At 41.8% G+C, this 16,182-nt stretch overlaps 1 protein-coding gene across 2 annotated transcripts in view; it reads right to left on the minus strand.

Annotated features, from left to right (window-relative positions):
• Positions 1 to 2,441: 2,441 nt before the first annotated feature.
• Positions 2,442 to 16,182, minus strand: part of LOC139749430 (sorting nexin-18-like) — a 159,049-nt gene continuing 145,308 nt past the window's right edge. Inside the window, exon 6 of one of the 2 annotated variants that reach the window (XM_071663277.1) lies at positions 2,442 to 2,723. In XM_071663277.1, coding sequence (XP_071519378.1) covers positions 2,604 to 2,723 — 120 coding nt within the window. In that variant the 3' untranslated portion in view covers positions 2,442 to 2,603. The remainder of the gene's footprint in view (positions 2,724 to 16,182) is intronic. The other variant, XM_071663276.1, reaches the window with a different exon arrangement.

Here is a 16,182-nt window from a genome sequence, read left to right on the forward strand (position 1 = left end):
CGAGAACATTATCTCGGAAAGCAAAAATGGGTATGTTTGAAGGAATAGTGGTTCCAACAATGTTGTATGGTTGCGAGGCGTGGGCTATGGATAGAGTTGTGCGCAGGAGGGTGGATGTGCTGGAAATGAGATGTTTGAGGACAATATGTGGTGTGAGGTGGTTTGATCGAGTAAGTAATGTAAGGGTGAGAGAGATGTGTGGAAATAAAAAGAGTGTGGTTGTGAGAGCAGAAGAGGGTGTTTTGAAATGGTTTGGTCACATGGAGAGAATGAGTGGGGAAAGATTGACCAAGAGGATATATGTCTCAGAGGTGGAGGGAACGAGGAGAAGTGGGAGACCAAATTGGAGGTGAAAAGATGGAGTGAAAAAGATTTTGAGTGATCGGGGCCTGAACATGCAGGAGGGTGAAAGGCGTGCAAGGAATAGAGTGAATTTGAACAATGTGGTATACCGGGGTCGACGTGCTGTCAATGGATTGAACCAGGGCATGTGGAGTATCTGGTGTAAACCATGGAAAGTGTGTGGGGCCTGGATGTGGAAAGGGAGCTGTGGTTTCGGTGCATTATTACATGACAGCTAGAGACTGAGTGTGAACGAATGGGGCCTTTGGTGTCTTTCCTAGCGCTACCTCGCACTCATGAGGGGGGAGGGGGTTATTATTCCATGTGTGGCGAGGTGGCGATGGGAACAAATAAAGGCAGACAGTATGAATTATGTAAATGTGTATATATGTATATGTCTGTGTGTGTATATATATGTGTACATTGAGATGTATAGGTATGTATATTTGCGTGTGTGGACGTGTATGTATATACATGTGTATGTGGGCGGGTTGGGCCATTCTTTCGTCTGTTTCGTTGCGCTACCTCGCTAACGCGGGAGACAGCGACAAAGCAAAATAAATAAATAAATAATACATAATTCATAGTCTGCCTTTATTCATTCCCATCGCCACCCCGCCACACATGAAATAACAACCCCCTCCCCCCGCATGTGCACGAGATAACGCTAGGAAAAGACAACAAAGGCCACATTCGTTCACACGCAGTCTCTAGCTGTCATGTATGATATACTGAAACCACAGCTCCCTTCCCACATCTAGACCCTACAGAACTTTCCATGGTTTACCCCAGACGCTTCACATGCCCTGGTTCAATCCATTGACAGCACGTCAACCCCGGTATACCACATCGTTCCAATTCACTCCATTCCTTTGAAACATATACATACATATACATACACAGACATTGAGGATCGAGTAAGTAGTGAAAGGGTAAGAGAGATGTGTGGTAATAAAAAGAGTGTGGTTGAGAGAGCAGAAGAGGATGTACTGAAATGATTTGGTCACATGGAGAGAATGAGTAAGGAAAGATTGACAAAGAGGATATACGTGTCAGAGGTGGAGGGAGTGAGGAGAAGAGGGAGACCAAATTGGAGGTGGAAGGATGGAGTGAAAAAGATTTGAGCAATCGAGGCCTGAACATGCAGGAGGGTGAAAGGCGTGCATGGAATAAAGTGAATTGGAACGATGTGGTATACAAGAGTCAACTGCTGTCAATGAATTGAACCAGGGCATGTGAAGTGTCTGGGGTAAGCCATAGAAAGTTCTGTGGAGCCTGGATGTGGAAAGGGAACTGCGGTTTCAGTGCATTATACATGACAGCTAGAGACTGAGTGTGAACGAATGTGGCCTTTGTTGTCTTTTCCTAGTGCTACCTCGCATGCGTGCGGGGGGAGGGGGTTGCCATTTCTTGTGTGGCGGGGTGGCGACGGGAATGAATAAATGCAGCAAGTATGAATTATGTACATGTGTATATATGTATATGTCTGTGTATATATATGTATATGTTGAAATGTATAGGTATGTATATGTGCGTGTGTGGACGTGCATGTATATACATATGTACGTGGGTGGGGTGGGCCATTCTTTCGTCTGTTTTCTTGTGCTACCTCGCTGTTAACGCGGGAGACAGCGAAAAAGTATAATAAATAAAAATATATATACATATATACACATTCCTATGAGTCCACAGGGAAAATGAAACACAATAAGTTCCCAAGTGCACTTTCATGTAATAATCACATCATCAGGGGAGACACAAGAGAGAAATATAAGTCAGTTGATATACATCAAAGAGACGAAGCTAGGACGCCATTTGGACAATTTGGACAATCACATGTTTACCAAATGGTGTCCTAGCTTTGTCTCTTTGATGTATATCAACTGACTTATATTTCTCTCTTGTGTCTCCCCTGATGATGTGATCATTACAAGAAAGTGCACTTGGGAACTTATCGTGTTTCAATTCCCCCATGGACTCACAGGAATATCACGCGCAAAATTGTGATGCTTTCCAATATATACTTGCTGCCTTCATCCATTCCCATCGCCACCCCATCACACATGAAATGGCACCACCCCTTCCCCCATGCGAATGTGAGACAGTGCTAGGAAAAGACAACAAAGGCCATGTTCATTCACACTCAATCTCGAGCTGTCATGTGTTATGCACCAAAACCACAGAAAGCTAGATAAATAGATTAATGGATAGACAGAAGATGGATAAACAGATAGACATTATACAAGAAATGTGTATTATTACTAACCTGAAAGCTGCTTTTCTGGCAGTGGTGGTATTGGAATAAGGGGAAACTTTTCACTTAAACGTCCTTGTATCCAGTCAAAATGTTTGTATCTTCTTGAAACAGGTGTTGTTGCAAACTGAAACATGAAAAGGAAAGTTCTGATAATCTATAATGAAGGGTCTTTCATCCCATTATTTTTCCTCCATCTCTACACTTAGTAATTCACTGAAAATCTTTTCCATTTACATTTTTTACACTGAAGACTCCAGTCACAAACAAAAGGCTTCAACAGGGATAAGCTTTTATAAACATAAAAAAAGATTAAAGAGACAGAAAAGTATGGAAAAATGATAATAAATAATGTAAATCTTTTTGAAGAAACAAAAAACTTGACTTCTTAAAAGACACAGGTCACAGCTGTTAGCAAGGCATACGTATATATGGATAAAGAACTCCAAAACTTAGTAATGTAGGGGTAGAAATAGTCACTCAACAATGCACCCTCACTTGCCAATGCCACACAATAATCGTGCAACGCAATGGTTTGCTAAATAATACAAGGTCTGGCTAATGGTGAAGGTACAAAGCAGCCAGTTCTCAGGTGTAGAAATGAAAGTAATACCTATAGAAGAGAGAGAGAACGTTAAGTTTGAGGTTTGGCTGAAAGAGTCTATGAGGTGAATTTCTTTTGACATCTCTTTTTAGCTAAAACCTCCCCAGAGGGGAGAGTAGTATTCTAGACATGGACCAATCAATCCATTGTACAACCAGCACTAATGTTCACATGAAAAGAATCTTAACTTTCTTATTTAAGGCTCCAATCATAGACAAAAGTCCACATCAAGGCCAGACCTTAATTGAAACATAGAGAATTATGAAACAGAAAATGAAAAGACAAGGGAAAGCATTTATAAATCTTTGAGAAAAATAAAAACCTGTCTTTTGAGATGTGCCAGGTCATAGTTATTGGAAAAGAAATTAGAAGTTAGAGAGTTCCAAAGCTTCAGCATGTAGGGGAAGAAGCAGATAACAAACGGCCCTCTCTTGAGTTGCTGATGGCCACAGAATGATCATGAGATGCAGCAGCTTGCCAAGTATTGCATGGTCCAGCTAGTTGTGGGAGAACACAAGTAGCCAGCTCTTGGGAGCAAAAACCAAAGTAATACCAATGGAAGAGGGAAAGTGAACCAACACTGCGGTGCAGAGCAAGGGGGTCAAGTTTGGAAGGTAGCCTTGGACAGTTTATAAGGTGGATTGCTTTCGACTCAACTCCACCAAGACAGAACTACCCCAAAAGTGAGAGCAGTACTCCATACAAGTAAAAAAATCAACTGTTCAGAAGAGGAGTAGTTTGACATCTAACAGGACATCCAGTTACTTAGAGGCAGACTTAGCTATTCCTGTAATGTGGGGTTCCCTACAGAGAGTGGGTGTTAAAGTAAGAGTAGGTGTTAAAGTAATACCAAGTATGTTCATTGTGTCAAGAGGTGGAATTACAAAACTATTAAAGGAGAGACGAGAAGTGCAAGGAGTTTTCGACAGAGATGGGTAGAAACTAGGTCTTCGAGATATTAAACTTAATAAGATTTTGTGTACCCAACGGAGATATCTCGTCCAAGTCTGAGTTTATTGAGGAAGCTGTGTCAAGACGAGATGCAGATCGAGTGAAAGAAGAGGGAGCAGAATTGAGGGATGTGGATGAATAGAGCTGAGTCATCAGCATGTGAGTGCATTGGATTACCTATGGAGGGGAAATCATTGAATGAAAGAAGAAAAAGTGTTGGGGACAGGACAGAACCTTGAGGGACACTGCTGTTGATGGAGAAAAGAGGGGAGGCTGATCCAACAACAACCACAGTGATAGATCGGCTGGAGAGAAAGTTAAACATAAAGGAGCAAAGTGAGGGAGGGAAGCCAAAAGAGGGGAGCTTAGAGATGAGACCCCGATGCTAGACCCTCTCAAAAGCCTTCAATATGTCAAGGGCAACAACTCATGACTCTCCAAAACCTTTCAGGGATGATGACCAGATATTAGTAAAATAGGAGACAATATCACCAGTGGATCTTGCCTTATGGAAGCCATGCTGCTGATCAAAGAGAAGACTGCAATTTTTGAAGTGTTCAAGGATATGGGAGTTGAGGAGGGTTTCAAAGACTATGGAAATGGTAGATGTCAAAGCAATATAATGATATTTAGAGAGATCAGAAAGGTCACCCTTCTTAGGGATGGGATGTATTAATGCATGCTTCCAAGAAGGAAAAATTTTGGTTTTTAAACAGAAATGAAACAGTCAAGCAAGTACAGGTGCAAGTTCACACTATTTCAGCACATAGGGATGGAGGTCATTAGGACCATAAGCCTTGCTTATATCCAGAGAAAGAAGCACGTTTCGGACAGTGCAAAAAGAGATCAAGGGAAGGGGCATAGGATTAATAAGGAGCATCATGGGGTGAAAAAATGTTAGAGTCATATAAGGTGGAGTTACAGGAGAAATGGTAACCAAAGAGAGTTGCTTTGTCTGCAGGGGAGATAGCTATAGTACTGTCAAAATGGAAAAGTGAAGGGAAGGTAGAATGACAGAAGTTGTTAGAGATGCCCTTAGCTAAAGACCAAAAAGACCTATCAGTGGAAGACAAGGAGAGGTTATCGCAATTCCTTTGAATAAAGGAACGTTTTGCCTCATGAGTAACGTGCTTCCAGAGATTACAAGCAGTGATAAAAGCTGGATGGGAGTCAAAGGAAGGAGGGTTTTTCTAAGCCCAATATGCCTGATCCCTTGCCTGAATGGCCTTAGAATAGGAATGGTTGTGTATTATGGGGTATGCAGGACAGATTAGATGTTACAGTGACACCAAGTATCTTTACTGTAGAAACTGGTAGAAATAAACAACTGTGAAGGTAGATGTAAAAGTGGAAAAGTCATGAAAACTTTATAGAGAGAAAAGGGAAGAAATTGGGTTTCAGAGATAACAATAACCTACATAACCTCTGCTCCACTGAAAAATATTGTCCAAATCTCTCTGTATAAAGGTAGATGTGATAAGCAGCATATTAGCATAAGGGTACATCTTGATATTTCATTATACTGTAGGTATAAATATCTCAGCAAGAATTAGACTATTCTTAGCAAAATACACCTCTACTATAAATATCTAAATCATCTTTAACAATTACTTCATATGCATGGCTGGCCAAAAGTTACTGGACAGCTCAGAAATCTGTGGCACTGCAAATGATAATATGTCACAAAACACTTAAAACTCATGTGGCACCAAACATAAATGATTACAAAGACATTATCATGCAAGATGGAGCATCTCCCCATTGTGGAACAATTATAGATCTTTTGGATATTTTGCCAGGTGGATGGATTAGTCAACCTACGAAAACTGAATGGCAGCACATTCTCCATACCTAACACCTGTGGATTTCTTCTTCTATGGCATACTTGTTGATAGGATTAAAAATTCTAAACCTACAACAATTGAGGAACTGAAACTTGCAGTCACTAATGAATTTCACCACACAGCTCAGCAAATGCCTCGAAGAAAGAAATTTGGGGAATCTATCTTTGAGAGGTTGGAGAATTGTAGTGTCATCAGTCTGAACATCTGCTATGTACTACATTTTGTGTAGGAAGAGAGGAAAGTGATTGGTTCTCAGTGAATGTAGGTTTGCGGCAGGGGTGTGTGATGTCTCCATGGTTGTTTAATTTGTTTATGGATGGGGTTGTTAGGGAGGTGAATGCAAGAGTTTTGGAAAGAGGGGCAAGTATGAAGTCTGTTGGGGATGAGAGAGCTTGGGAAGTGAGTCAGTTGTTGTTCGCTGATGATACAGCGCTGGTGGCTGATTCATGTGAGAAACTGCAGAAGCTGGTGACTGAGTTTGGTAAAGTGTGTGAAAGAAAGTTAAGAGTAAATGTGAATAAGAGCAAGGTTATTAGGTACAGTAGGGTTGAGGGTCAAGTCAATTGGGAGGTGAGTTTGAATGGAGAAAAACTGGAGGAAGTGAAGTGTTTTTAGATATCTGGGAGTGGATCTGGCAGCGGATGGAAACATGGAAGCGGAAGTGGATCATAGGGTGGGGGAGGGGGCGAAAATTCTGGGAGCCTTGAAGAATGTGTGGAAGTCGAGAACATTATCTCGGAAAGCAAAAATGGGTATGTTTGAAGGAATAGTGGTTCCAACAATGTTGTATGGTTGCGAGGCGTGGACTATGGATAGAGTTGTGCGCAGGAGGATACATGTGCTGGAAATGAGAAGTTTGAGGACAATGTGTGGTGTGAGGTGGTTTGATCGAGTAAGTAACGTAAGGGTAAGAGAGATGTGTGGAAATAAAAAGAGCGTGGTTGAGAGAGCAGAAGAGGGTGTTTTGAAATGGTCTGGTCACATGGAGAGAATGAGTGAGGAAAGATTGACCAAGAGGATATATGTGTCGGAGGTGGAGGGAACGAGGAGAAGAGGGAGACCAAATTGGAGGTGGAAAGATGGGGTGAAAAAGATTTTGTGTGATCGGGGCCTGAACATGCAGGAGGGTGAAAGGAGGGCAAGGAATAGAGTGAATTGGAGCGATGTGGTATACCGGGGTTGACGTGCTGTCAGTGGATTGAATCAAGGCATGTGAAGCGTCTGGGGTAAACCATGGAAAGCTGTGTAGGTATGTATATTTGCGTGTGTGGACGTATGTATATACATGTGTATGGGGGTGGGTTGGGCCATTTCTTTCATCTGTTTCCTTGCGCTACTTCGCAAACGCGGGAGACAGCGGCAAAAAAAAAAAAAAAAAAAAAAAAAATTAAATATATCTATTTATTTGGCTTTGTCACTGTCTCCTGCGTTAGCGAGGTAGCACAAGGAAACAGATGAAAGAATGGCCCAACCCCCCATATATACATGTATATACATACATGTCCACACACGCAAATATACATACCTATACATCTCAACGTATACATATATATACACACACAGACATATACATATATACACATGTACATAATTCATACTGTCTGTCTTTATTCATTCCCATCGCCACCCCGCCACACATGAAATAACAACCCCCTCCCCCATGTGCGCGAGGTAGCGCTAGGTAAAGACAACAAAGGCCACATTCGTTCACACTCAGTCTCTAGCTGTCACGTAATAATGCACCGAAACATTAGCTCCCTTTCCACATCCAGGCCCCACAGAGCTTTCCATGGTTTACCCCAGATGCTTCACATGCCCTGTTCAATCCATTGACAGCACGTCGACCCCAGTATACCACATCGTTCCAATTCACTCTATTCCTTAAACGCCTTTCACCCTCCTGCATGTTCACACCCCAATCACTCAAAATCTTTTTCACTCCATCTTTCCACCTCCAATTTGGTCTTCCACTTCTCCTTGTTCCCTACACCTCTGACACACATATATCCTCTTGGTCAATTTTTCCTCACTCATTCTTTCCATGTGACCAAACCATTTCAAAACACTATCTTCTGCTCTCTCAACCACACTCTTTTTATTAACATACATCTCTCTATCTCAACCACACTCTTTTTATTACCACACATCTCTCTTACCCTATTATTACTTACTCGATCAAACCACCTCACACCACATATTGTCCTCAAACATCTCATTTCCAGCACATCCACCCTCCTCTGCACAACTCTATCCATAGCCCATGCCTCACAACCATATAACATTGTTGGAACCATTATTCCTTCAAACATACCCATTTTTGCTTTCCGAGATAATGTTTTCGACTTCCACACATTCTTCAACGCTCCCAGAACTTTCTCCCCCTCCCCCACCCTATGATTCACTTCCGCTTCCATAGTTCCATCCGCTGCCAAATCCACTACCAGATATCTAAAACACTTCACTTCCTCCAGTTTTTCTCGACTCAAACTTACCTCCCAATTGACTTGACCCTCAACCCTACTGTACCTAATAACCTTGCTCTTATTCACATTTACTCTCAGCTTTCTTCTTTCACACACTTTACCAAACTCAGTCACCAGCTTCTGCAGTTTCTCACATGAATCAGCCACCAGCGCTGTATCATCAGCGAACAACAACTGACTCACTTCCCAAGCTCTCTTATCCCCAACAGACTGCATACTTGCCCCTCTTTCCAAAATTCTTGCATTCACCTCCTTAACAACCCCATCCATAAACAAATTAAACAACCATGGAGACATCACACACCCCTGCCACAAACCAACATTCACTGAGAACCAATCACTTTCCTCTCTTCCTACACGTACACATGCCTTACATCCTCGATAAAAACTTTTCATTGCTTCTAACAACTTGCCTCCCACACCACATATTCTTAATACCTTCCATAGAGCATCTCTATCAACTCTATCATATGCCTTCTCCAGATCCATAAATGCTACATACAAATCCATTTGCTTTTCTAAGTATTTCTCACATACATTCTTCAAAGCAAACACCTGATCCACACATCCTCTACCACTTCTGAAACCACACTGCTCTTCCCCAATCTGATGCTCTGTATATGCCTTCACCTTCTCAATCAATACCCTCCCATATAATTTACCAGGAATACTCAACAAACTTATACCTCTGTAATTTGAGCACTCACTTTTATCCCTTTTGCCTTTATACAATAGCACTATGCAAGCACTCTGCCAGTCCTCAGGCACCTCACCATGAGTCATACATTCATTAAGTAATCTTACCAACCAGTCAACAATACAGTCACCCCCTTTTTTGACAAATTCCACTGCAATACCATCCAAACCCGCCTTGCTGGCTTTCATCTTCTGCAAAGGTTTTACTACCTCTTCTCTGTTTACCAAATCATTCTCCCTAACCCTCTCACTTTGTACACCACCTCGACCAAAACACCCTATATCTGCCACTCCATCATCAAACACATTCAACAAACCTTCAAAATACTCACTCCATCTCCTTCTCACATCACAACTACTTGTTATCACCTCCCTATTAGCCCCCTTCACTGAAGTTCCCATTTGTTCCCTTGTCTTACGCACTTTATTTACCTCCTTCCAAAACCTCTTTTTATTCTCCCTAAAATTTAATGATACTCTCTCACCCCAACTCTCATTTGCCTTCTTTTTCATCTCTTGCACCTTTCTCTTGACCTCCTGCCTCTTTCTTTTATACATCTCCCACTCATTTGCATTATTTCCCTGCAAAAATCTTCTAAATGCCTCTCTCTTCTCTTTCACTAATAATCTTACTTCTTCATCCCACCACTTACTACCCATTCTAATCTGCCCACCTCCCACGCTTCTCATGCCGCAAGCATCTTTTGCGCAAGCTATCACTGCCTCCGTAAATACATCCCATTCCTCCCCCACTCCCCTTACGTCCTTTGTTCTCATCTTTTTCCACTCTGTACTCAGTCTCTTCTGGTACTTCCTCACACAGGTCTCCTTCCTAAGCACACTTACTCTCACCACTCTCTTCACCCCAACATTCTCTCTTCTTTTCTGAAAACCTCTACAAATCTTCACCTTTGCCTCCACAAGATAATGATCAGACATCCCTCCAGTTGCACCTCTCAGCACATTAACATCCAAAAGTCTCTCTTTCGCGTGCCCATCAATTAACACATAATCCAATGATGCTCTCTGGCCGTCCCTCCTACTTACATACGCATACTTATGTATATCTCTCTTTTTAAACCAGGTATTCCCAATCACCAGTCCTTTTTCAGGACATAAATCTACAAGCTCTTCACCACTTCCATTTACAACACTGAACACCCTATGTACACCAATAATTCCCTCAACTGCCACATTACTCACCTTTGCATTCATATCACCCATCACTATAACCCAGTCTTGTACATCAAAACTACCAACACACTCACTCAGCTGCTCTCAAAACACTTGCCTCTCATGATTTTTCTTCTCATGCCCAGGTGCATATGCGCCAATAATCACCCATCTCTCTCCATCCACTTCCAGTTTTACCCATATCAACCTAGAGTTTACTTTCTTACACTCTATCACATACTCCCACCACTCCTGTTTCAGGAGTAGTGCTACTCCTTCCCTTGCTCTTGCTCTCTCACTAACCCCTGACTTTACTTCCAAGACATTTCCAAACCATTCTTCCCCTTTACCCTTGAGCTTCATTTCACTCAGAGTCAAAACATCCAGTTTCCTTTCCTCAAACATACTACCTATCTCTCCTTTTTTCTCATCTTGGTTACATCCACACACAATTAGACACCCCAATCTGAGCCTTCGAGGAGAATGAGCACTCTCTGTGTGACTATTTCTTCCATTTCCCCTTTTAGAAAGTTAAAATGCAAGGAGGAGAGGGTTTCCAGCCCCCCCTGCTCCTGTTCCCTTTAGTCACCTTCTACGACACATGAGGAATGTGTGGGAAGTATTCTTTCTCCCCTATCCCTAGGGATAGGTCTTTCATTTTATTAGTCTTAAAGTCCAGCAACATTTGGCAACACCTGTATACATAATGCATTAACCCCCTTAATATCTCCAGAAAGATATATTATTTTATTTTTATTTTTATTATACTTTGTCGCTGTCTCCCGCATTTGCGAGGTAGCGCAAGGAAACAGACGAAAGAAATGGCCCAACCCCCCCCCATACACATGTATATACATACGTCCACACACGCAAATATACATACCTACACAGCTTTCCATGGTTTACCCCAGACACTTCACATGCCTTGATTCAATCCACTGACAGCACGTCAACCCCGGTATACCACATCGCTCCAATTCACTCTATTCCTTGCCCTCCTTTCACCCTCCTGCATGTTCAGGCCCCGATCACACAAAATCTTTTTCACTCCATCTTTCCACCTCCAATTTGGTCTCCCTCTTCTCCTCGTTCCCTCCACCTCCGACACATATATCCTCTTGGTCAATCTTTCCTCACTCATTCTCTCTATGTGCCCAAACCACTTCAAAACACCCTCTTCTGCTCTCTCAACCACGCTCTTTTTATTTCCACACATCTCTCTTACCCTTACGTTACTCACTCGATCAAACCACCTCACACCACACATTGTCCTCAAACATCTCATTTCCAGCACATCCATCCTCCTGCGCACAACTCTATCCATAGCCCACGCCTCGCAACCATACAACATTGTTGGAACCACTATTCCTTCAAACATACCCATTTTTGCTTTCCGAGATAATGTTCTCGACTTCCACACATTCTTCAAGGCCCCCAGAATTTTCGCCCCCTCCCCCACCCTATGATCCACTTCCGCTTCCATGGTTCCATCCGCTGCCAGATCCACTCCCAGATATCTAAAACACTTCACTTCCTCCAGTTTTTCTCCATTCAAACTCAGCTCCCAATTGACTTGACCCTCAACCCTACTGTACCTAATAACCTTGCTCTTATTTACATTTACTCTTAACTTTCTTCTTCCACACACTTTGCCAAACTCAGTCACCAGCTTCTGCAGTTTCTCACATGAATCAGCCACCAGCGCTGTATCATCAGCGAACAACAACTGACTCACTTCCCAAGCTCTCTCATCCCCAACAGACTTCATACTTGCCCCTCTTTCCAGGACTCTTGCATTTACCTCCCTAACAACCCCATCCATAAACAAATTAAACAACCATGGAGACATCACACACCCCTGCCGCAAACCTACATTCACTGAGAACCAATCACTTTCCTCTCTTCCTACACGTACACATGCCTTACATCCTCGATAAAAACTTTTCACTGCTTCTAACAACTTTCCTCCCACACCATATATTCTTAATACCTTCCACAGAGCATCTCTATCAACTCTATCATATGCCTTCTCCAGATCCATAAATGCTACATACAAATCCATTTGCTTTTCTAAGTATTTCTCACATACATTCTTCAAAGCAAACACCTGATCCACACATCCTCTACCACTTCTGAAACCACACTGCTCTTCCCCAATCTGATGCTCTGTACATGCCTTCACCCTCTCAATCAATACCCTCCCATATAATTTACCAGGAATACTCAACTTTTTTTTTTTTTTTTTTTTTTTTTTTTTTTTTTTATACTTTGTCGCTGTCTCCCGCGTTTGCGAGGTAGCGCAAGGAAACAGACGAAAGAAATGGCCCAACCCCCCCCCCCAATACACATGTACATACACACGTCCACACACGCAAATATACATACCTACACAGCTTTCCATGGTTTACCCTAGACGCTTCACATGCCTTGATTCAATCCACTGACAGCACGTCAACCCCTGTATACCACATCGCTCCAATTCACTCTATTCCTTGCCCTCCTTTCACCCTCCTGCATGTTCAGGCCCCGATCACACAAAATCTTTTTCACTCCATCTTTCCACCTCCAATTTGGTCTCCCTCTTCTCCTCGTTCCCTCCACCTCCGACACATATATCCTCTTGGTCAATCTTTCCTCACTCATTCTCTCCATGTGCCCAAACCATTTCAAAACACCCTCTTCTGCTCTCTCAACCACGCTCTTTTTATTTCCACACATCTCTCTTACCCTTACGTTACTTACTCGATCAAACCACCTCACACCACACATTTTCCTCAAACATCTCATTTCCAGCACATCCATCCTCCTGCGCACATCTCTATCCATAGCCCACGCCTCGCAACCATACAACATTGTTGGAACCACTATTCCTTCAAACATACCCATTTTTGCTTTCCGAGATAATGTTCTCGACTTCCACACATTTTTCAAGGCTCCCAAAATTTTCGCCCCCTCCCCCACCCTATGATCCACTTCCGCTTCCATGGTTCCATCCGCTGACAGATCCACTCCCAGATATCTAAAACACTTCACTTCCTCCAGTTTTTCTCCATTCAAACTCACCTCCCAATTGACTTGACCCTCAACCCTACTGTACCTAATAACCTTGCTCTTATTCACATTTACTCTTAACTTTCTTCTTCCACACACTTTACCAAACTCAGTCACCAGCTTCTGCAGTTTCTCACATGAATCAGCCACCAGTGCTGTATCATCAGCGAACAACAACTGACTCACTTCCCAAGCTCTCTCATCCCCAACAGACTTCATACTTGCCCCTCTTTCCAGGACTCTTGCATTTACCTCCCTAACAACCCCATCCATAAACAAATTAAACAACCATGGAGACATCACACACCCCTGCCGCAAACCTACATTCACTGAGAACCAATCACTTTCCTCTCTTCCTACACGTACACATGCCTTACATCCTCGATAAAAACTTTTCACTGCTTCTAACAACTTTCCTCCCACACCATATATTCTTAATACCTTCCACAGAGCATCTCTATCAACTCTATCATATGCCTTCTCCAGATCCATAAATGCTACATACAAATCCATTTGCTTTTCTAAGTATTTCTCACATACATTCTTCAAAGCAAACACCTGATCCACACATCCTCTACCACTTCTGAAACCGCACTGCTCTTCCCCAATCTGATGCTCTGTACATGCCTTCACCCTCTCAATCAATACCCTCCCATATAATTTACCAGGAATACTCAACAAACTTATACCTCTGTAATTTGAGCACTCACTCTTATACACTCTTATAGATATATACATATATATACATATATATATATATACATATAGATATATACATATATATATATACATATATACATATGCTAAATGACACCTCAAGACAGATATATATGCACTGAATTTTGTTCCTCATTTCTATGGCCATGCACCAAGCCTGGTGGTTATACAAATTAATTTCTCACTAAAGTCAGTCATCCTCCAGCCATGCCATAGAGAGCAAGCTGTTCTGAAGTGTTCTAGGATAGAAAATGAGCAACTTTTAGTCAAGATTGAAAGGACTGGGCAGATGACTCTGAATCATTGAACAATGATGACTTGTTTTTGGACTGTGTGGAGTGATTCTATGAACAATGACTCTTCCTGAATTGAAAGTCAACCAAGATGAGGCAGGAGAAGGTTTCCTAGCAAAAGTGGATGCCAGATAGCCTATGTCCACCTGATCTCGATAACACTACATCTGACTGGTGCGGCTGGTAATTTTACAAATCTTTTATAGATTTCCTATTATGAAATAATTATTAATTTATGACTCACAACGATTAAAAAACAGATCTATAAATAAAATTTTTCATTCTTCACACTTAATTGCCACTTCCTGCATTAGTGAGGTAGTGCCAAGAACAGATGAAGAAAGGCCGCATCCACTCACATCCATTCTTTAGCTGTTATGTGTAATGCACCAAAACCACAGTTTCCTGTCCACAACCAGGCCACAAAGACCTTTCCAGGGTTTACCCCAGATGTTTCACATGCCCTGGTTCACTCCACTGACAACACATCGACTCCAGTATACCACATTGTTCCACTTCACTCGATCCCTTGCATGCCTTTCACCCTCTGGCATGTTCAGGCCCCAGTCATTAATCCAACCTGCATTCTCACACTACTCTAAATGATCAACCATTCCCACTAAACAAAACACCAACAACTGTAAGTATCACATAAGACACATACATGACATTCACACCCTACATACAAAAATCAAGAAAGTCTATAAAGAAAATGCAATAAGAAAACTCAACAACACCAGTTTCACAGAAGTGGAGGAATCACTCAATATCCTCTACAAACAATTCATCCACTTCACTCCAAACTATTCCTCATCTGCCTAGTCAACCCACTCTCTCAAAAAGCAAACAAAACAAAACTACAAACAACACAATACAGCACTCTAAGAACAATCAGCGGCTGGTTAGTAAACACAAAATACAGCATGAGCACAAAAAAGATTCCATCACAATCTCACCTAAATATACTTGACACCATATCTTACGCTAAAGCACTTGCTATCAAACTACCAACACCCATGCAGAAAGAAAAAGCTCAAACCAGCCCCATACTTCAGCCATGTAGACTTACAGATCCCCATCCCTCTAACAAACATCACAGTGACAAAATATATTCACACCATAAAGACTCAACAAACACTAATCAATCTCAAAATCCAGCCGTTCTTAAACACGACTTTGGATGCCATCAATATCTTTGTCATTACAAATATCATTTCAACACATGACCCCCTCATGCACCATGATGAAACTTTCATACTGAGGATACTAAACATCCCAACTGCCCTACACTCTTCCTAACAAGACAATGGACATGCCTGATTCCTGAGAACTGTAGAAACCCTATAACTGGGGTACTTGAGTAAATCAAATGAATATGTAATCAACCCAGTGACTACTAATCCTCACATACTTCCCTTCTTCAGCACACAAAAAGATTTTAAAAATTCTGTTTTTCCTTTCAGTATATGTCTTGATCATACTTTACAGAAGATACTCCCCAAAATTAGTAGTATATGTTCCTCTATGTTCTTGCTGAGTGGTTTATTGATGTATAATTTCACAGTGCACATAACCATCTTTTACATGCTATACACAATTCTTAAATTTCAAGTCTTTTTCACGTTGGAGGGTTCAGTCATGGACAAAAGTACACATCAAGGCTGGGCCTTAATTGAAATACAGAGATAGATGAAAGAAAAATAGATGAGAAAAGGGAACATATCTATAAATCTTGAAGAAGTGAAAAACCTGTCTTTTAAAACATGCCAGGTCA

The sequence above is a fragment of the Panulirus ornatus genome, chromosome 7 (genome assembly GCF_036320965.1).
Source record: "Panulirus ornatus isolate Po-2019 chromosome 7, ASM3632096v1, whole genome shotgun sequence".
NCBI lineage: Eukaryota > Metazoa > Arthropoda > Malacostraca > Decapoda > Palinuridae > Panulirus > Panulirus ornatus.